This window comes from Lampris incognitus, chromosome 4, assembly GCF_029633865.1.
Source record: "Lampris incognitus isolate fLamInc1 chromosome 4, fLamInc1.hap2, whole genome shotgun sequence".
Classification (NCBI taxonomy): Eukaryota; Metazoa; Chordata; class Actinopteri; order Lampriformes; family Lampridae; genus Lampris; species Lampris incognitus.
Window position 1 is genome coordinate 51,480,506 of NC_079214.1, and position 23,191 is coordinate 51,503,696.

General features: G+C 42.5%; 1 protein-coding gene across 1 annotated transcript in view; it reads left to right on the plus strand.

Annotated features, from left to right (window-relative positions):
- Positions 1-1,233: 1,233 nt before the first annotated feature.
- Positions 1,234-23,191, plus strand: part of LOC130112065 (synaptotagmin-4) — a 32,629-nt gene continuing 10,671 nt past the window's right edge. Inside the window, exons 1-2 of the mRNA XM_056279367.1 lie at positions 1,234-1,393; positions 10,933-11,918. Of these exons, the coding sequence (XP_056135342.1) occupies positions 1,234-1,393; positions 10,933-11,918 (1,146 nt within the window). The remainder of the gene's footprint in view (positions 1,394-10,932; positions 11,919-23,191) is intronic.

The following is a 23,191-nucleotide window of genomic DNA, read 5'->3' on the forward strand; positions in this document are numbered from 1 at the left end:
ATGGAGTCCAGAGAATGACAAGGAGTTTCTTCTTAATGGTATTATTGATAAATCCCATAAAGTTGAATCAGTTCATCTGGACACAACGTTTAGTGGGAGAAACATTTCATCACTCATCAGTCTCAACTGACTGCAGGTATCCCCAACCTTATAAACAATACAGTGGCATGATGACCGAAACCAGCGATTGGTTTCATATGCAAATTGCCATGACCATTAACTAGAGTTACAATGGTCATGTGTACAATTCAAAGAGGACTGAGGAATAGCTGCAATCACAGCATTGTAAGATGGCAACATATGTTATCTTAGATGGTCATTCCCTCTTCACAGAGATGGCTTCTTTGATGCCCCGTTCAAACTAGCATTCCTCCCTACCAAGGATGTGCACATCCTCATCCCTAAAAGAGTGGCCACTGGCCTGTAGGTGTAGACCGCGGAGTCCTGGCCTGACGAGGTAGCTCTTCTCAACTACCTTGTCAGGCCACGATCACAATGCTGTGATTGCAACTATTCCCCAATCCTCTGTGAATAGTACAAATGGCCATTGTAACTCTAGTTAATGGTCATGGCAGTTCGGATATGAAACCGATCGTTGGTTTCTGTCATTATGCCACTGTTCTGTTTATAAGGTTGGGGAATACCTGCAGTCACTTGAGACTGATGAAGTCACTTAGATGAGTGTTGAAACACTTCTCCCATTAAACGTGTCCAGATGAGCTGATTCAACTTTCTGGGATTTCCTTACCTGGATTATTGAGCAAGCATGAAGAATAATCATCGGTAAACTTTCTTTGGTTTTCATGATTTAATACAAAAAATATTCACAAAATACAATTATATGAAAGAAAAACAATAACAAAAGATTTAAGGCACTATCTCCGGTCAGTTTTTGTATCTCACAGCTGACCACCTACATCATGTTGACCCTCGGTTCTCTGTGTAAATAACATTTAACATTACAAACATTAAGTTGATGTTACTATCCAGAGCAACTTATAATAAAGGCAACCATTGAACAAGCTGAATCCTTGGTCATGAAAAACAGCAGCTAACTGTAAATGGAGTCAACAGTATGCAGAGGCAACAAATACTTTTGTGTCTAAAAGAATGACCAAAAAAAATGCAAGTTGAAAAAACAAGATACAGTTTTAGGAATATGTTTTTGAAACTTCATCTCAAATGTTTGGCTGCTCTTTGACAAATTCACTAGTTTGACTTCAGTCTGTCACGATGCCTTACCTGGAGGAGGGAAAGGAGGAGAAGGAGGAATCCAGTCAGCCTGTGTGGCAGTCTGTCATCTCCTTCTTCTGCAAGGGCGTGATTGAGGGTGTCATACTGCTGCTCTTCCTTTGGCCCCTCATCCAGATTATACTCACCAAAAACCTAGAAGGTACCGAATAAGTCCCAGTCTCTCTCTCTCACTCGCGCACTCGGTCTCTCGCTCTGTCTCTCTCTCCCTCTTTTGTATCACCACTCACTCATTGACCAAGAACCCATAAAGTGTGTTTTTATAATGCGTGTTTGTGTTGAGTGTGTGTTTTTGTGTTAATGGATGTGAGCTGGTTTATTTCCCAAGGCAGATTTCTTTAGAGAACATACATAGACAAAGCTCCCGGCAACAGACAGCCTGGTGAGCCACTGTTGAAACAATCAGTGTCTATGCAAGAATGTAGTCGAACATTTGATTTAGGCAATGATACGCTGAAACCTCTCCATAAGTACTGCTGCTAAAAGGGAATTCTCAAAACTTGGCCTATGTTGTCTTATAACTGAATCCTTTAATATGCCCCACTAATATAGCCTACTTTTAACCTTATAAAACCAATTCCATAGCAACTATGCCATACTACCTGCCATACTACCTCATCTCATTATTCACTGCACCTGAAAATGGTGTGAATTTATTCATACTCGTGGTTATGTAGCCGGGTGGGGATTGATTTCTAAAGTAAAAAACCACCAGAGAGCGCTGTGCCTTGTGGAGCCCCCCCCAGCGCGAGCTAGAACAGCGGAGATTAAACCGGAAGTTCCGATTTTTCGTTCCCTTCCTCAAGTACGCTGGAGTGATCGGCTGTGTTTCTTAGAGCTTGTAAAAGAGTTAACGTTCTATGTTAAAATGGTATCTAATGCAGAAAGTATTGAAAGATGAATGTTAATAATGCTGTGTTAGATGTAATATGTGAGATCTGTTGCCGATTGTAATGTTATACTGTGTGATGTTCGCAGATTTATTGTTGGAGCGTTTCCATGTGTAAAGGATAGCCAAGCAGAGTTAGGCATCCATCACACCATGTGGGGGAGGACCATGTAAAACTCTATACTTGTGAGTGTTGGCTAGGCTAATCACATTTATTAGCTAAAGATGTTGTGTTTGGTGGCAACTAATTTTGTGCTTTTCATTTAAAAAAAATTTTTTCGTGTAACAGGGAGGACCCTGCAGTTGTTTATTGTGCAGTTATTTTATTTGGTTATTTTCTTTCATTTGATTAGGCACTTGTATGCTAGGTAGTTTCCACCTGCTAGCTGCACAAGAGATTAGGCATTTTATAGGCTAAGAGCCTGAGATTTATGTTGAGCAGTATCACTGTTGAAACTCTAAATTTATTAATGTCATTTTTCTAAATCATAAAATTAATCGGAATAAAGAACCCTGTTTTTTATGTTGTCTTGGGATATTTAATTTTACCAGGCTGCAGTTATTTCAGCCACCAGAAACTTGGTCATGCATTTTTGTATTCTATTCAAGTATTGTGTTTCACCATTAAGCCTCTAGTCATTGCTTACAATATATAATGTTAATTGTGATGTTGTCTTGGTCATGTTCGGATCATAGGGTCAACTTGTTAATCATGACTACATTTATTTTGAATACATAATACACACCTCCCTAACTTCTAAAGACAAATGTACTTGAGGATTAGTACAAAAACTTCAAAGCCGTCTTCATGTCATAAATGTTGAGACAAATGGTAAGCAGAGTTTTTGGTTGTTATTGCATAAAATCACACTTTGCTGGTTTCTCGAGTAGAAAGATTTACTGCCCGTCTCTCAATTCCAATAACAGACCATCACTATGATGAACCTGCATCACAATTGCCAAGATAAATGTAATTTTTCTCCAACTCGAGAGTGAGCTGGTGAACATAAATAATAGATGAAAATTGATGAGGTCAGATGAATGCTGGCTATATAAGGTGTGCTTGCTTGTTCACTTCCTTTGGTTCATGGACATTATTAGAAAATGAATCATTCATAACAATTCAGTCTATACATGGTCCTATACTTACAATACAATGCTGCAAATGAGCCTACAAATAGGGGTGGGCCTTTTTTTTCCCCCAAACGTTGGACCTTTTTCTTTTTTTTTCTGAGCACAGGATACAATATGTAAGCTGGCCTTATTTGACCTATGTGTGGATCAGAATCAGAATACTTTATTCACCCTGAGGGGAAATTGTATTCTAATACTCATGCTCTCGTAAGAACAAACGAAAAACTAACAAGATACAAGATAACAAGAAAACAGAAACAAATAGAAATAAAGGATAAAATAACAACTAGAAATAAGAACAAAATTTATCAACAAACATGGTGCACATAACACCCTATCTATACTGCACTAACGCAGCACACAACAAGCAGCTCAAACAAAACCCTCCAGGGTAAAACAAGTCGAAGGGCCAGTCCAATGACCATTAACTCTGAGTGTCTGACACTTTGGGGGAGGAGTTGTAAAGTTTGATGGCCACAGGCAGGAATGACCTCCTGTGGTGCTCTGTAGTGCATTTTGGCAGAATGAGTCTATTACTAAAAGTACTCCTGTGCCCAACCAGCACGTCATGAAGTGGGTGGGAGACATTGTCCATGATGGTACATAATTTCAACAGCGTCCTCTTCTTAGAAACCACCACCAGAGAATCCATTTCCACCCCCACAATGTCGCTGGCCTTGCGGATCAGTTTATTGAGCCTGTTTGCATCCGCTACTCTCAATCTGCTGCCCCAACACACAACAGCAAATAGGAGAGCAATGGCCACCACAGACTTGTACCACATCCTGAGCACTGGCAGATTTTGAAAGACCTCAGCCTCCTCAAAAAGTAGAGATAGCTCTGTCCCTTCTTGCAGAGGGCATCGGTGTTCTTAGCCCAGTCCAGTTTATTGTCTATATACACCCCCATGTACTTGGAGTATTCCAAAGTGTCCACACTGACCCCCTGGATGGAGACAGGGGTCACTGGTGTCATGTCCCTCCTCAGATCAACAACCAGCTCCTTTGTCTTAGTCACGTTCAGCTGCAGATGGTTCTGCTTACACCATGTGACAAAGTTCCCCACCACAGCCCTGTACTCAGCCTCCTCGCCTTACTGATGCATCCAGCTATAGCAGGGTCATCAGAGAACTTCTAAGATGGCAGGACTCTGTGTGGTAGTTGAAGCCTGTGATGTAAAGGGTGAAAAGGAAGGGAGACAGGACTGTCCCCTGCGGTGCCCCAGTGTTGCTGACCACTCTGTCTGATGCAGTGTTGCAAGTGCACATACTGTGGTCTACCAGTATGGTATTAAACAATCCAGGACACAAGGGGGGCATCTACCTGCATTGCTGTCAGCTTCTCACCCAGTAGAGCTGGCCGGATGGTGTTGAGGGCACTAGAAAAGTCAAAGAACATGACCCTCACAATGCTTGCTGGCTTATCCAGGTGGGCGTAGGCACGGTTAAGCAGGAAAATGATGGCATCCTCAACTCCCAGTTGCGGTTGGTAGATGAACTGCAGGGGGTCTAAGTGTGGCTTGATCGTGGGCTGAAGCTGCTCCAGGATGAGTCTTTCCAGAGTCTTCATAATGTGTGAGGTCAATGCTACCGGTATGTAGTCCTTGGAGCCCCTGGGATCCATCATTTTAGGCACAGGAACGAGGCAGGATGTCTTCCACAGCACGGGGACCCTTTGAAGTCTAAGGCTCATGTTGAAGACATGGTGAAGCACTCCACATAACTGGCGGGCACAGGCTTTGAGCACCCTGGGCCTAACACCATCCGGGCCTGCTGCCTTGCTTGCGTGAAGTCTTATCAAGTATAGTGTACACATACACTATACTTTGTAACATACTATTTGAAGGATCACCAAATAATGGATTTTTTTTGTAGATCCCCCTCCTCTTTTACTCCCAATGGTACTTGGCCAATTACCCTACTCTTCCGAGCCATCCCCCCCGCCCCCCCCCCCCCGCCTATGCGGGGAGGGCTGTAGACATGCCTTGTCCGATACATGTGGAGTCACCAGCCACTTCTTTTCACCTGACAGTGAGGAGTTTCACCAGAGCGATGCAGCGTGTGGAAGGATCATGCTATTCCCCCCAGTTCCCCCTCCCCCCCAAACAGGTGCCCTGACTGACCAGAGGAGGCGCTAGTGCAGTGACCAGAACATACCCACATCCGGCTTCCCACCCGCAGACACGGCCAATTGACCTTTCGCAAAGTCCCGCACCCCTTAGTTACTGTTGCTATGCCCTTCGAGCATTTCAGAACCATCCAGGAAGTAGCCGGAAAACACCAAAACATGAAGGAAGAAATCAGCGCGTTCATCCTTAATATCATCCCGTGAAAGGCAGAAGGGGCTATAGTATGCGGTGGCGGGATACATTCAGAATATTAAAAGTAAAACTGACTTGCGTGGACTCCGGGCTGCGGGGTGCGACTGTAATTGAGAGTAAAGCTTACCGGTCACAATCAAAGAATGAGAAACCCCATCAACTAATTCTGAAACACATTGTGGACCAATTGTGCTCTTGCACTGTAGGGTAAGTTGCATATTTAGCTATTATTGGTATAGTTTTGATAATCCATTGTCAACAACACCATATTGTCGTGTTGATTTTGGCCAAGGTTCCCCATAGCGTTCTTTTATCCAGGCTTTTTCGGGGGTACTGTATGGGCTCCTGGGGGTCGCAGGGCGGCCAGGGACATGCCCCGGGGCCGGGGGAACCGCCCCATGATTTTTTTTTAACCTTCGGGCCAGAACCGGTATTTTCAACAAAATAGGGCAAACGAGATGCCCCCGCGGGCGGGATTACTTTTCCGAACGGCCGGTCCCCACCTGGAGCTCACAGAGGGGGAGAAAAGTTTAAAATAGGCCGGATATGAGGAGGTCAGACTGGCCAGAGACCATCCCAGCCGACCCTCCCCGCGGGTCTTTATGCTCTGAAATGAAAGGTGGAACCTGGCTAACCTGTGACTAGCATAACAAAGTTATGTTAGTGGGCTAGCTATTATTAGCTATCATTAAATTAGGTATCTCTGGACACAGACTAAGCTGGTTACGTTCATCAGGTATATTAATAATGTTATTTTGTTAATCAGTAATACGCTGATATGTTGATAATGGTAATAATAATTGTGTGGGTAAAAGTAACAGTAATAATACGTTAGCTGTATTAGCTATCAATAATAGCTAGTAGCCAGCTTAGCTTGGAGCAGGCAGGTATTTTTGTTGATTTTGGATGGATTAAGCTGGCCATGGGGTCTGCTATACTGCGAAATCTATTGCCGACATTTCGCTTCTTGCATTCTGGGTTCCGGGAAGGGAAAGAAAATTACACCCCCTCCAAACTTTTCAGATAGCTAGTATCCGATTTGCAGATCCCATAGGCACACCGTTTCAGCATTTTGCTGTGTGTGAAAGCTTGACGGACCTCCCTCACATAGAAACCGTTGCTAAGGTAGGATTGGACAAGCACCGTTCTGGGGCGGTACTTTGCGAAAGGTCAATTGTGTTTTTAGGAACGCCCAACCAAGCCGGACGTAACACGGGGGATTCGAAGCGGTGATCCCTGTGTTCGTAGGCAATGGAATAGACCGCTACACCACCCAGACGCCCGAAATAATGGATATTTGAGGCTACAAAACATCATATTGTAGTGACTAGTTCATTTTGTTCTTAAGGTAACTGCTCCTTGGTTTCACTGAGTACACTTTAGTTGGGACTTTTTTTTTGGACCTTTTTCGTTTGTTTGTTTTTGGCTCCTCCTTGGCTACACCCATGCAATATGATTAAATGGCTTTTTTGTCACAAAAAATGAGCATGCATGATGACATTTCCTTTGGCTCGCCCGCTGGCCCCGTGAGTTTCAAATCCAAAGTCCACAGTGCATCTTTTCTTAGACTGTTTTTTCATCAGACTGTTAAACTCATGGGCAGGCAGTAAACACATATCTAACATTCATTCAGATGGCAACCTATTCTTCTGTACGAGTCCCCCCGTGCTTTTGGAGAAGGAAAAATAAAATCCGTCATGTGTTTTGATGTGGAGCGATGTAGCGCCTCCTCTACAAGCCCCTTTCACCCACAGGGGGTCCTATTTATGGCACAACAATGCACATGCCTCATATTGATGAGTCAGTGTGATGTATTTTCCCCTACAGGCGTGTGAATCCAGCCCAGCTCTAGCTAAATTAACGATTTTTTTAATGCCTTGTTGAGCGTTAAAGAGCAAAAATAGGGTGTGTAATTAAAAAGCCATCCTCTAATTAAATCAGACCCCACATATGCAATTAGCTAGTTCAGTTTAGCCTATTTTGGCTTGGCCTTAGACCAAGGGTTAAGAAGTCCAATTTGCACTTGTTTGCATGTTTCTCACAGGAACTGCTGGTGGAAGCACACTTGCACAGACGTATTAGGCCATTTAGACTGTCTATCTGTTTAGCGTGTCTATTTGTTCATCCTCCTATCAATCATCGGGTTTATGTGTAGCCAAAATAATCTACTCGCCTTATCTTTAGTCACCAATTTTCGCGGTAATTCTTATCAAAATTTTCATAATTTAACCAGGTAGACATCCTGTAATTATAGCATAAAATATAAGTTAAGATAAACTTTAAAGAAAAAAAGTTCATCTTGATTTGTTATGTGCGCGGATGGCAGAACCAGCTTTGTTCTCTCATGGGTTTGATCACAGTCCTCTGGGCTATTGTGTGGGGTTTGCACCTCCATGTGTTTCCCCTCCAGTCCCAACCGAGTCTGAGACTCGGTTGCCAGTCCATGTATATCAAAGTGAATGGGAGACCTTAGGTATGAAACGTTGTGTATGTGTCCTGTGATTTACCCACGAACACCTATCGGAATAGGTGCAGGATGGATCTGGAGTCTGGACTACCAATTTCAAGAATGAATGAGTCTGAGGAATAGGCTGCAAGAGGTGATGTAAAAAAAATTCGTAAAATGTAACGTGTCAATTAAGGTAAGAGACAAAATGAAGATACGAGGTAAGGAAACAAATACTTTCAGGATGGATCTCACCTTTGTTGTCAGTTCTCGATAACAAAAAAAAACTGAAACATATCGCTCCAGTTATTTCTGCTGGTTTTTTGCACAGTGTGTGTATATATATGTGTATATATATATGTATAGTGTTTTCTCTCAACTAATGAGGAGCGGAATATCAACACTGCAATGCATTAAAACTTTTTTTCCTGTATGTGTTAATAAATATATATATATATATATATATATATATATATATATATATATATATATATATATATATATATATATATATATATATATATATATATAATCAATAAGATGACAAACGGCTGTTGGTAGAACTGGCCCCTGTGGTTGTAAAGAGGGGGGCAACAGATACTTTTGCCTCCCACGCACAATTAGTGCGATTGAGATAAAAGCTTAGTCACCCCAAGTTGTGATTGGCTGGAAGGCAGCAGGTCTCTGCAGGCGCCGCAGTCTCCAGCGACGCACTCTGCCGCGCTGGCTTAATGGGAATGGACCTCTCTCCACAGCGACAGCGAACGGCACAGAAACATGTCGCAGTACATTATAGGAGGTAAGAGCCCCTACTTTTTTTTTTTTTTAGTTTCAATCTTATGCATGTATAAAGTTGTTGTAACGGGCCGTCTGAAGCACGATTGTTCTATTGATTAAATTTACGGATTTTGTTATTGTTATTTTAAATCAAGTATGAGATAGTCTACTTATTTTTGAGACAAAAAAATAAAACACAGATACCAAAAGGCTGCAGACAGGAAAAAAAAGAAGCTTGTCGTCCCCAGCATACATTTCATTTGTTGAAGTGTGAAAAGAAATAGGTGCCAGGGTCTTTCCCTCAAAGTAAGGATAGGCGCACGTGCGTTATATCCATGTGTCATAGAGGGTAACCGTTAACAGACAGCCTACTAAGAAAGACAAATACACCACTTTCGATATAAACTAGACAACAATTTAAAAAAAATCACCGTTGTGTGTGGTAGACTGCAGTATTTGGCTGGCCAGTCGAATAGCATAGGATTTACATTTCGACCGTCGCTGTCGCTTATCCCATCAAACCCTCTTTAATGAAACCAGTCGTCTCCAGAGTCCGCACCGGAAACCTCCCGCAGCCCTCTTCCTGTTTCGGTGCAGCGAGGCTAGGTTGATGCTGTGGAAACGGAGTAACATGACCTTGGATCACCGTCAGAAAGTTGCTGGACTCCAGTTTGAAGTTCGAGTCGTTGTTTTTGCATTTATTTGTGTTTCGGGGGAGCAAGACGAAGCAACAGCACATTTGAATACTGGGACATGTGCGATTCGACTTTAGATACTTTATTTGCTGAACAAACGAACACTTCGTGTGAGGTGGGCTCCGATGGTCTAAATGAGGTTGCACTATCCGGTTTCTCTTATTTAGATCATAAAAACAATAGCGCTAGACACGAGGATTTCACATTGCACGTGTGTAGATTTGGAGTGACAAGGTCGTTTTTGTGTAAAGTCTGAGACCACGTGATCCTGTAAGACTGCAATTGGTAGCAACAGCTTGCTAACTTGCCCACCGGAAGTCCACCGCCAACACACACTTTCTGGGGGGGGGGGGTGATCAAACAGTTATTGAATTGCTGTTACTTTGTAGATCATCCACAATTGCCCTTAATACGTTTTAACTTTCTAATTGTTCAGTGTTCACTTGCCAAGGGTGCTGGTAGTGGTGTTGAGTCTTGTACGTTTCAAAGTTGCAGAGTTTTAAAGTTTTATCGAAATGTTTTTGAGTGCAGGTTAGAATGTCGATAAATATAATCACTTCTACATCATAACAACCTCTGGTTTTGTCCATAAATGCAGATATAGCCTCAGATAGGAGGGACCTCTGCACACTCCACACAGGGCGGAGCGCTTTTGATGGTCCCTTAAGAGCCATATTCTTTAATGTTCATCCCTCCTGGTAATCAGCAATCATCATTTTTCCAATGCCTGAGTCATCTCAACATACAAATGATGGCTGTCGATGTGAAATGAGCGAAAGGGTTTCAGGGTTAAAATCACACTGCTCTTGAAATTGCAGTCAGAGGCACTCCCACATGGAGCACATGCACGATTTAGTGGGCAGGAAATTGGTGTGTGGTATTGCCCTGCTTTGGTTCAAAGCAGCTACCATGCCAATGCCAGTTATTGGAGGGAATAATAAAAATAAACCCCCCAAGACATTTCCTGTTTAATTGCATTAAGGATGAAGAGCACAGACACAACAAGATTAGTGTTGTTATTGTTACAGATATCATCGTTGTTTTTGCAATGAATTGGCCCTCTCTTAAACTTTAGTCTGATTTATTTATCTTTTTGTGCATCTGTTTCTCTCTCTCCTGATCAGTTTTATCTAATCTGATCATTTTAACACACTACCAATGACCTGGATTGCTGAGAAACAACAAATACATTATGAAGTCTAGCTCCAAAGCAAAAAAGAGGCTCTGAGAGATTAGTCTCGTTTTCTCTCTTCCCCATCACCTCTCCCCTTTCATCTCTCTCTCTCTCTCTCTCTCTCTCTCTCTCTCTCTCTCTCTCTCTCTCTCTCTCTCTCATTTTCTCATATTCACAATTAGTGCTGCTTTTATTAACACCATTCATTGACCACTGGTTTGGTGTCCGTCCGTCTTTTTCTTTCTAGTTCACCTGCAGATCTTGCTGGCAGTGGGTCTGGCTGTGTTCTGTTACTGTCTGGTGCTGGGCTGCATCCTGTGCTGGCGCAGAAGGAAGAGCGTTTCATCTGAGGACAAAGAGGCTGTGCTGCTGTCCCCCTGCAGTGGTCCTGCTGAGCAAGTAACTGTGACTCTGAAGCCTGCCCCTTGCACCCTACCTGTCAAGCAGCAGTATGAGGAGCTGGAGGGAGATGTGCTGGAGTTTCCCTCCCCTAAAAGCAGTCCCTCTCCCTCTGAGGATGACCTCACTGCCCTGCCCTTTGATCCCACTTTTCCGAGGTCGGCTGAGCCAAAGGAGTCCCCGAGGTCTCGTTTTCCCATGCGGCGCCTCAGTACTTCAGCTGTACCCTGCTGTCCCAGCAAACCTGCCAATCATGGCCGCGCCTCTCTGCCCTCCATCCCTAAGATGAGCCTGGCATCCAAAACCCGGCGAGCCCTAGACCGCCGCAGCACTGTGACAGGGGACACCTTCCTGCTCAGTGAGAGTAGTCATCTGACAGCTGCTCCGTCTCAGCTTCAGTATGGCTCCAGCTCCAGTGCCCTGTCCATCCCTTCCAAGCCAGCGCCTCTCCTCCACTTCTCCCTGCTCTTCTCTTCCACCTGTGGTAGCCTGGCTGTCAGCATCTTACGGCTGTCAGGAGCCACGCGGAGGCGCAATGGATTGTTTGTCAAAGCGAGCCTTCCTCCGCTCTGCCCTTCTCCTCAGCAGGTAGCAACGCGACGCCGAAGCCTCAGCCCCGACCTCCAAGACCAGAATTTTGTGCTGCAGGTGGGCTCTGTAGAGGAGCTCCGCGTCTGCACTTTGAGACTGGCCGTCTACAGCAGGGACTTCTCTGGCCTGAGAGAGGCTGCTCTGGGGGTGGTGGAGATGCCCTGTGGGGAAATGGAGTGGGAACCTGATGCCATCACTACCTACACTAGGGAGCTAAGGCCCACTAAGAATAAGCTAAAAAAGGTACTCATTGATTTAAGGTTTGATAAGTCATTTATTTCAGCGTTGTTTAAGCCACAGTTCTGATGATTGTCATTTGATAGCCATGGTTTGCAGTGGTTCCTAAGTTTAAGGAATCCCTGGACCCCCCCCCCACACACACACAGATATGTAGCAAGACCTATAGCACCAAGTTGAGCTTTCTCATGGTAGCATCATCAAATTATGATGGAATATTGTGTGTGTGTGCGTGTGTGTGTGAATGACACACGGGGGGGGGGGTATCAATATTTGTGACTAAACACTCACCTGATACATTGTAAGCCCTTATAGAACTAAGACTTAACCTTATACACAGACTTTCAGAAAGATTGACATTATGAAGCAACACTGTACTTTCGTTAGCTGTTATGCTTATAGATTTAGCTTATGCTGCCACTGATTCCATTATTTTCCAGTCTTCCCACTGGCCAATGGTTACTGTAAGCTATGGAGAAAAAACTCTCTTCATTAGAAGAAAAAATAGTTGTGCTTTTAATGAAGTTTCTGTTTTCACCTGATTTAACAGATAGCTCAGCTATGCATGCAGGAGCTATGAATAGCCCATATCATATTTTATCCATGAAGGAGTGTAGCGTCTAATCAGCACCCCCCCCCACCCCCACCATTAGTTGTTTTTCCACTGTTGTTAGACTTGGTGACACTGTTGTTAATGACTGCAGAGCAAACACGTGGAGTGCAGTGAGCTGGCAGTGCGCCCACGCCTTGCCCTCTGCTGTGTGGCAGCCCTGCCAGAGGGCATTAATAACAGGTTGCTGAAGGGAGGTAGGGGGTCTGCACACAGCGGCTGCTGGACGCGATGTCTGAATGGACATTGCTCTCATCACCCTGGCCCTCAAAGAGGAGATGTGCTGTATAATTGAAGTGGAAGCAAGCCTCATTGCTCCCAGCTTTAGTTTACAAGCATGCACCAGACCAAGCATGACAGCATCAGACTCAGAATCAAATTTAAGCATCAGGTCTCTCTCTCTCTCTCTCTCTCTCTCTCTCTCTCTCTCTCTATATATATATATATATATACTATATTTAAATCCCTCTGTCTGTCTGTCTGTCTGTCTGTCTGTCTGTCTGTCTATCTATCTATCTATCTATCTATCTATCTATCTATCTCAAGTACAGTACAGTATGTACAGTATGTAGTAAAGACTTAAACATGTATATCACAAAGGATGTGACAAGAAACAAGTTGAATTACAATAATTTACACAATATTCACAAAATAAATCATGCACAATATCCACATTTAACCAGTTCATTATGGCACAGGTCTCCTTGCCCTGTGCAAATGTTAAATTGTTTTGACAAGTGGCCTTTTTAACTGGAAAGTTGTTGGATCGAACCGGAAGTTCGGGGAAGTGGAAGTAGACTAAGGAGTCCCCACTTCCCTCATGAATGGCATGTGTGAATGTATGTAACCTTTGTGCGTACGTGTGTGTGTGTGTTCTCCCCAAATGTATTATGTAGCATTGAGTTTTAAGTTAATAATGTAAGCTTGCATTCTTCCCTGATGCTATTTGTCAGATCGACAGGCCTATTCTCACATTGTTTGGGAATGTGAGGTTTGACATGGTGGCAGTTAGATGATTAAATCATACTGGCATGTTTTAACACCGATGGAGCAGGTAGACAGGTATCGGCAAAGGTAAGAAAAGTATTTGAGTTTCAAAGTTAGTTATCCTCCACTCACACTGATAAAGAGCACATTGCTGAATGGTTATGTATTTCCCTTTATCTTCCCAGAGGTTTTTTGCTGAGTATGCATGTACACACATTTATCAGTTTTACATTCATGTTCAGTAACTATACACGTTCATACCTGGGAACTGCTCAGTGCAACCGCAGTTTTCTACCTTTGGCAGCTGAGCAGAATAATAATTGTAATTACCATGTTTATCACGTGTAGCTCATTTCATAACAAAAATTATAAACTGCTACTTTGTAGAGTTAAGGATTATGCAAGCGCTCTGCTATGGGGCATTATCACAAAGCTGAGGCATTGGGACTCTCAGACCTTTATGTATGATACTGCAACATATGGACACTTAATATGCTGCATAGGCTTCACAGGTCTGCATTAACAATCCTTTGGTCAAAATAGTAAAGTGCATACTTTTGCTCCAAAACAATGTGATGAATCAATTTCAAGATGAAATTCAGACATTTCAGAAGGCAAATTTTGAAAACATTTTGTGATCTGTCCTCGGTAATACTGAAGTGCATGGGGCGCCCGGGTGGCATGGCGGTCTATTCTGTTGCCTACCAAGACAGGGATCGCCGGTTTGAATGCCTGTGTTACCTCCAGTTTGGTCGGGCATCCCTACACACACAATTGGCTGTGTCTGCGGGTAGGAAGCCGGATGTGGGTATGTGCCCTGGTCGCTGCACTAGCGCCTCCTTTGGTCAGTCGGGGAGCCTGTTCGGTGGTGGGGAAACTTGGGGGAATGGCGTGATCCTCCTACGCGCTACGTCCCCCCGGTGAAACTCCTCACTGTCAGGTGAAAAGAAGCGGCTGGCGATCCCACATGTATCGGAGGAGGCATGTGATATTCTGCAGCCCTACCCAGATTGACAGAGGGGGTACAGCAGAGATCGAGACGGTTCGGAAGAGTGGGATGATTGGCTGGATACAATTGGGGAGAAAATACAGAAATGCATGCAATATTATATTGGCGTCAGCATATATTAAGATTTTCCATGTTCTTCACATTTATTTCAAAATAAGAAATAGGGAAACATAACAAGTGGCAATAAAACTGAAATACGTTGTTGGCATGAAAATCAACCTTTTCTTACAAAATAAGGAGACTTTTGAGACTATAATTATGGTGAGTTTATAGGGAGCAATCACTTTTTCAAAATGGATGTATGATATTTTGGAGTTCGAACTCTTCATAATGTTTTGTGATTTGGTGGCATCGACCATGAGGCCAGAGGAGACAAGTTGGGAAAATCTGAGTGTAAGATGAATGAGGAATGCCATTCCCCCTTTCAACAGCCATTGCTGCCTTACCCTGCAGAAATCACTTGTTTGCCAATCAGACAGTCATGCAGCTTCCGCTCTGACTTACTGTAGTTGTAAAGGCACACTCCCACTTTTTGTGTGGGAAGTGATGCAGACCGACGGTGAAAAAAGCTCTAAGTGCCCAATCTATCATGCCTGAATGAATGAGGGTTGAAAAAATAAGTGGAGAATACAAATCACATAGGCAAGTGTGTCATTACTATATTATTGATTTTTTTCTACCTACCTAGTTTACCATGCCAGGGTCCATGGATTGGTGGCTTTTGTCTTGGCTGATTACTTCACTCTGAGCCAAGTTCAGTTATATAACCTTTAAAATCCACATTGAATTCAATCACTTAATAACAAGCTATTATGTAGGCATCCCAAAACTAATAGCTTAAAGCCTTTTGCATGCTGACATAACAGCACTGAGCCATACAGACGTGCTGGCTCTGATCCATGCCTTTATCTGTTAGCCTCCAATTTGCCTCGACTTCTATCCCTTCAGCATAGCTAAACCCAAATATCATGTTGGTAGTTAATGAGTTTGTCTCTTGTAGGAAGAAAAAGACTGCAGTGACAATAGACTCCTATGCAATTCATTTAATGACATTATGAGGACCAGGCAGGACAGCCGAGTGCATCTCATCCCAACCGGTGGAATCACTGCAACAACATAACAGTTTCATAGATCTTACAGACCAGGACATGGATGATGGGAATAACACAACACATGAGCAGTCTTGAAACCTAATTGGAGAGTACTCTCCACAAGGAAATCATACTGCATATGTGCATATTGAAATGCTATATTTTGCTGTCTTAATGTGCTGTGAAATCAGAAAAGTTTGAATATTGCAACTTTAGAGAAGTTCTTTGAGTTCATTAATTTTCAAAGCAAAGTCTTTGGAATGCATGCTTTTCATTGGCTTCAATGTAAGAAAACTCCTTGAGGCCCTGACTAATGCATGACCCTAATCCACCACAGTAGGTTAGTAGTAAATTCTATTATAAATTGTAGAATCTGATTTTATTTACTGCTGTTGAGATAAATAAATCAAAACTGAACAAAATTATATTCAAAATTGAAAGCATGCCATGACCTCCCTTCTTTTCTGGCAGAAACATCCACATTTCTATTTTCCCCAGTAAAGCAATATCTGGCAAGAATTAAATACTAGCTTTGAAATGTATCTATTCTGTTTGGCTGTTTGTGAAGAGGAATATTTTTTCCCTGAAAAGGCTGTGTTGGTATGAGTGATGGTCTCTGGAGCGAACAGCTAGTGACAGACAGAGGCAGTGAACCAGAACTAACTTGATGAATGAAATTGCCTCTGCACTCCACTGTCCTGGCCTCAGGAAGACACTGGTGGGTTCACATTCAGTCAGCTGTCAGCACGCTCTGCATCACTGGGACCCAAAAACAGCAGCTAATGAGATTTGTTATGTGTCCCCTGAGCTGAATCTTGTGGAAATTATCATCATAGTATCATATCTGTGGTTGGTTGACATCTTTATTTGAAAGTAGCACCGGTGGGATTCATACTATGCTTCCTTCTGGTTACAGATCCCTTAACCTTTGCACTGCTAGTGCCATGCTCTACCCATCAGCAACACAGGCTCATTGGAAATCTAAGTGAGAGCTATAAAAAGGAATGACTGAGAGGGATGAGTTTCCAGTTTTTTTTCCAGATTTTTTCTCTTCACTTTTTGCTCCTAGCTTTGAGTCTCTTCTTATTCCCACCCTAACAAGGGAACATCTGTAACTTGTCTCCATTAACTAAATCGTTATTTTATCTGTCCGGACCATGGAGTCAAGTTATATAATGCTAACTGGAATCTTTACCATGGCTGTAGATACTCTCCAGTCTCTGACATACTGCTGTTGATTTTTTTTTTGATCAGGTCATAACCGCTGGTTCAGCAACAAGTGTGTCTATGTTCCCTCAACCCTATTTCACTGAATTTACCTAAACTTTGCCTAACTTACCTTAACCTGACATAACCTCACCCTCTACCTAACCCAACACTTACCTTAACCGATAGCTAAGCTATTCGATAGCTAACCCACAGGGCTGAGGGAGCATAGGGCTAACCCTGTTGGACACAACTCCAGCGGGGGGAACACTGAAATGTGATGCCTTAGTGACCATGCTTCTGTTGCACAGACGATGAACAGAACTGTAGAACAATGTGTGGGGGCGTGCCAAGATGGCGGAGTGAACGGTCGAACTTTATGCATGCTGTGAGACCTAATTCCTATAAACACCTTTACATCGTCTAAAACCTACTGTCACTCCCTCCAGGAATTAGACCAGACCACGAGTTCTCTGCCACAGATGGATTTATTTGTCTACACCGCTTTTCGTCCTTAAATCCACCATCAAACTTTAAACATACAAAATGCACAGAACAACAGCATATTACTATCGCATAGTACAAGCGTAAAACATAAATATAAATATGCACAATGACGAAAAAAATACAAATAAACATACCTCGCTGGCTGCACCAACCTCAAGGGAATGAGTCCACTTAAGTATAAATAAATAAAATCTTCGAAGAAATGAACACTTAAATAAAAACTCGCGACTTTAAACGGAGTACAAAACCTCTTACACCTGCCGACTTCTTAGAGGAGCGCTGTGCCACGTGGAAAACATCACGTGCAACAACAAAATATGTCCCCTGTGCAACACAAACTGCACACCCAGTCTCGTGCAACTCCAATACAAACAAAATCAAAATTCACGAAAATAAATCATATAAATAATGTGAGTAAACAAAATATATCCAATACTGACATAAATAATATTTATGGCAGTTAAACCTACAGTAAAACGATAAAAAAACAAATACAGTTGCCATCGTGCACTAAATCCTTGCATCAAGTTGGACCATTTCAACTTATCTTAAATTACTAAAATGAACGATGTGGCTAGAGCCAGCAAAGGTCACGGCTACTCGTTAGCCGTTCTTCAGCAAGCGTGTGACGATGAGGAGATCGCTCTGACGGAAAAAGAAGAGACACAACTTGATCATCGACGACATACCCCGGTGAAAAGCCCGAAACCGAAACTGAAACCGAAGAAAACGAGGAAATCTTCTGTTCAGGAGGAAGAAATCTCAAAGTCTCATTTTCAACGCCATTCAGAGCCTCACTCGTAAATTCCACAACCACTCGTAAATTGGACAAGTGACCATATCCAAACCTTTGAGCGGCAGTTGAAGGAGAATACTGTAACGTGCATTAATAAGTAGACACGTTCGTCGCTGGCTGACGGGTCTGACTCTTTAGTCGAGCGGTCAGCGATGTCTCCAGCGGTGCGGGATACGGGTTCGCGTCCCGGCCGCGGCAGTTCATGTGGTCCCCCCCCCCCCCCCCCGAATTCGCTACAATACTGAAGCAGTCATCAAAATCAAAGAATCTGTTGACGCGAATACGACAACTCTGAAAGTTATAATTGAAGACGTGGACAAGCTGGAGACACAGGTGGTTACCCTTCAGAAAGACAATGCAGCACTACGAATCGTGTGTGGAGCATGCAAGGTACAAGCGGAGATGGTCGTTACGGCTGAACGGCGTCCCGCGAGAGAGAGGGGGCGGGGCATCAGAGAAGTGATTAGGATCCTGACCCAGGTCGCCCCCCTCTGAGCCGAGCAACTGCATAACACGGTGGATACTGTGCACAGACTGGGACAGAAGATGAAAACCGACAGGCTCAGGCAGATCATCATTCAGTTTTCCACGAGGACTGTCCACGATCAAGTTTGGAAAATGTGTGATCGGAGGACCGAAGTTCATCCTGTTTTTCTCTCCTTGTCACCCACTGTTGAAGGTATGCTGTGACTTGAATAAATAGTGTAGCTTATGTTGCTAAGCTTACATGACAAGACGATATTTCTTTTTTGCAAGGAGCAACCATGGGTTAATTGTTTTTTTCCTACAAGAAACGCACTCTACTGGTACTGATATCAATTTTTGGAAATCCCAATGGGGCTGTGGTGTCATATTTCTCTCCCACTGTATTTCACATTCAGCAGGTGGGGCAATTTTGCTGAATCGTCGGGATGGCAATGTTGTTCATAAGAGTGTGTGTGCGTGTGTGTGTGTGTGTGCGTGTGTGTGTGTGTGTGTGTGTGTGTGTGTGTGTGTGTGTGTGTGTGTGTGTGTGTGTGTGTGTGTGTGTGTGTGTGTGTAAAATCTACTACTACTTTCGGCTGCTCCCGTTAGGGGTCGCCACGGCGGATCATCCGTTTCCATTTCTTCCTGTCTTCTGCATCTTCCTCTGTCACACCAGCCACCTGGCATTTCTTCGCTCACTACATCCATAAACCTCCTCTTTGGCTTTCCTCTTCTCCTCTTCCCTGGCAGCTCCATATTCAGCATCCTTCTCCCAATATACCCAGCATCTCTCCTCCACACATGTCCAAGCCATCTCAATCTTGTCTCTCTTGTTTTGTCTCCAAACCATCCAACTTGAGCAGCCCTTCTAATATAACCGTTCCTAATCCTGTCCTTGGTCACTTCCATTGAAAATCTTAGCATCTTCAACAACTCTGCCACCTCCAGCTCCGCCTCCTGTCTTTTCATCAGTACAACTGTCAGTGCCACACACACACACACCTATATATATATATATATATATATATATATATATATATATATATATATATATATATAGGTGTGTGTGTATATATATATGGTTTTAATAGTCGGGCCAAAAATAAGAGGTTGATTTATAATTTAGGTACCATGATTGATGATTGGAAGAATGTATGCTCAACAGACAAAGCTATTTTCACAGGTGACTTTTTTTTTCTTTTAAATTTATTTCTGATTTTTCCCCTTTTTCTCCCAATTTAGTGGCCAATCGATCCCTATTTTAATTCAAACACCCACCCTCGTACAGCATGCGTTCGCCAACTGCATCTCTCCGGCCGGCAGTCTCGAAGGAGACCGCCTCCCCACTTTCGTGACAAGGCGACTCCAGGCCGAACCACTGTTTTTTCCGACACACACAGAGACGCATTCACGTGACGAACACAAGCCGACTCCGCCCCCCTCCCGAAGACAGCGTTGCCAATGATTGCTGCTTCATCGAGTCCGGCCATAGTAGGATCTGACGAGACCGGGGCGCGAACCCCAGTCGGCAACTGCATCGACACAAAGCCGATGCTTAGACCGCTACACCACCGCGGACCCCAGTCCCAGGTGACTTTAATGTGGTCCCAGGCGAATGGCAAGAGTGCCTACTCAATTCAGCACTCACTCTTTTAATCCCTTGATATCTGATTTTTCCAAATCACTTGATCTTGTTGATATATGGCACAAATTTGATTCAGAAAAAAGCAATACACATGGAGTAACAATACAGGACGGACTCAACGCTCTAGATTAGATTTTTGGTAAATAACAAGCAAGTTAGTCAAACTCTCCTCTGACTGTGATATCTGTCCTTCTCCCCTTACTGACAATTGTGTTGTCAGTCTCTCTATTTCAACCAATGACATTTCACCACAACCTAGGATGTTCCACTGGAAATTCAACAGCAATTCATTGAAAAACAATTCTTTTTGTATCAAGAGCTTATCCTTGATCAGTGAGGTCAGATTACAGGGTGACATCCCCCATGAATAAATGGGAGTGGTTCAAATACAATGTTCAGAGAGCTGGTATTCAAGAAGGTAAAAAATTGGCCTATTTAAAAGAAAACACCTGTGTAGCGTAACTTGTCTGAATGATGAGAATAATCTCGAACTCCTTCAATTTCAGTCGAAATTAGATTACCTTTACACAGAAAAGGCAAACGGTGTATTCATCTGCTCAAGAGCAAGATGGATCGAGGATGGCAAAAATAATTCATCATATTTTTTTAATAAGGAAAAAAATAGACGGGCCAAAAAAAGTTATAAACAAACTCTATGTTAATATTTATTTGAGTGAAGATCAGGATATGATTCATGATCACATATTTAAATTTTATAAGAATCTTAAAAGTTCTAAGTAGTCTAAACGAGAGGCTCTTCTTTTTTCCCCCCTGGGTTTGCTAAAAGACTGGATTCCAAAAATAGATGAGGATTTTAAAGCTCTAACAGAAGCTGAAACTTCTATAACAGAGTTGGACACTGCCAATTCACAGATGACTATTTGAAAGTCTCCGGGCCCAGATAGCCTCACAACAGAACTTTACCAACACTTTTGGTCTGAAATTAGAGACCTGATTTATGAAGTTTTCAAAGAGTATAGAAAATTGTGTTTTGTCACCAACTATGAAACAAGGTATAATCATGCTTATACCAAAACCAAACAAAGACAGGTTATCTTTGGACAATTGGAGGCCTATTACACTTTTTTGTGGAGATTACAAGTTTTTAGCCCATGTTTACGCCAACAGACTTAAGAAAGGTCTAAGTAAGCTAATTGATGAAATACCGCATTTATCAAATGTAGACATATTAGATTCGTTTTAGATTTGCTTGATCACAAGTCATTGATCCCATATGATAGTTTAATTTTAGTCTTGGATTTTTTTTTAAAGCTTTTAATACTGTGGAACACCCCTTCTTGTTTAAAGCATTGGAAACGTTTGGTTTTGGTACTAACTTTTGTAATGCTATTCAGATACTTAAAAATGACATAAACAGTAGTGTATCTATCTCTCAGCCATGGTTTTTCAATGAGGTTCCCTGTTAAATGGGGAATTGGACAGGGGTGTCCGATTAGTCCCTTATTATTTATTTTAGCTGCAGAATTGATTGTGATACACTTTACAAAAAAACCCTCAGACATGCAAGGTATTGAAATACTGGGGAAATAATTCATAATTAGTCAATTTGCGGATGATACAGCACTGTTTCTAAAAACAAAGCTATGGTTTCAAAAGCAGTTGATAAGTCTTCTCTCTAAAGCATCTGTTCTGACCTTAAACCTTAAGAAATTTGAACTTTTGGCTGTTCACAGCTGTGATCTAAGTGCTATAGCCAATATCCCAGTTAAAGATGAGGTTATAATACCTTGGTTTAGTAACAACAAAAAACTTGCAGAACAGATAAGTGTTGAATGTTATTCCCAGAGTGAAAGCCATTCTAAAATATTTAAATCATTGGCTCACATGAGACTTATCTATATTGGGTCGAATCATTCTGTCCAAAACAGAAGGTTTTTAAGGCTTATCTACCCATGCCACTCTTTTTACACTTCTTCAAAATTAATTACATCACCTAACTGCATAATATTTAAGTTCATATGGTAGAGCAACACTCATTATTTGCGTAAATCACAATTAGTCAGGTTAATGGTGGTTTAAGAGCCGTTGATCTGGAATCTGTTATTGTGGCTTTTAGAGTCAAGTGGTTAAAATAATATATTTCTCGATCTCATTCTATGTGGTACCATATTCCTAACAAATTATTTAACAAGGTCGCAGGGATTGACTTCTTAATGAAATGTGATTTTGAGGTGTCTAAAATTTCTGTAAAGCTGTCCAACTTCCACAAACAAGCACTACTTTTTGGGAAAATTTTATTTACCTGCAATTTTTCACCACACAGTTCTCTTTTGTTGAACAACAGTGTTATTACCATAAATATAAAATCAATTTTTAAGGCTGATTAGTATGACAATGGTTTATTATTTGTTTATGATTTATTGAATTCACCTGTCATCTGGTATCTTTTGAAGAATTTACCAGAAAGTATAAAATTACTATTACAAGTAAAGGTTACGATAAAACCTGCAAAGCAATTCCCATTCCCTTACTTCAGTTGATACACAGCAGTATGCAGTTTTCTTTGATTTCACTTCCTTGCCTTCTGTAAGAGTTGGTGATATAAATTTGATGGATAAAAAATGTAATAACAAAACAGTTAATCTGGTTTTTAAACAGAAACATTTGGGGACTTAAACTCTTGCTCTGTACATGATAATGTAGAGGTTGTGGCAGGATGAGGAAAAACACGGGAGACGAAGGCGAGTTTGAACTTTATTTCTCAGCTCCAAAACCAAATTGAAACAGGAACAACCTTGCACCAGAGAGCCCGGGAACATAAACCACGCCCCCAGCTCACAGCCCTGCTGGGTGAGAGGCATAGCCCCTAGTGTCCGCCACCCAGCCTCCCCCCGAACACCCAGAAGGGACTCCTGGAAAGAAAATCAGTTTCTCACTGGAGGCTTAAGCAGCCTGCCATAACGGCTGCGCCATCCCTCAGCCGAAAGAGTAGGTGAAACACA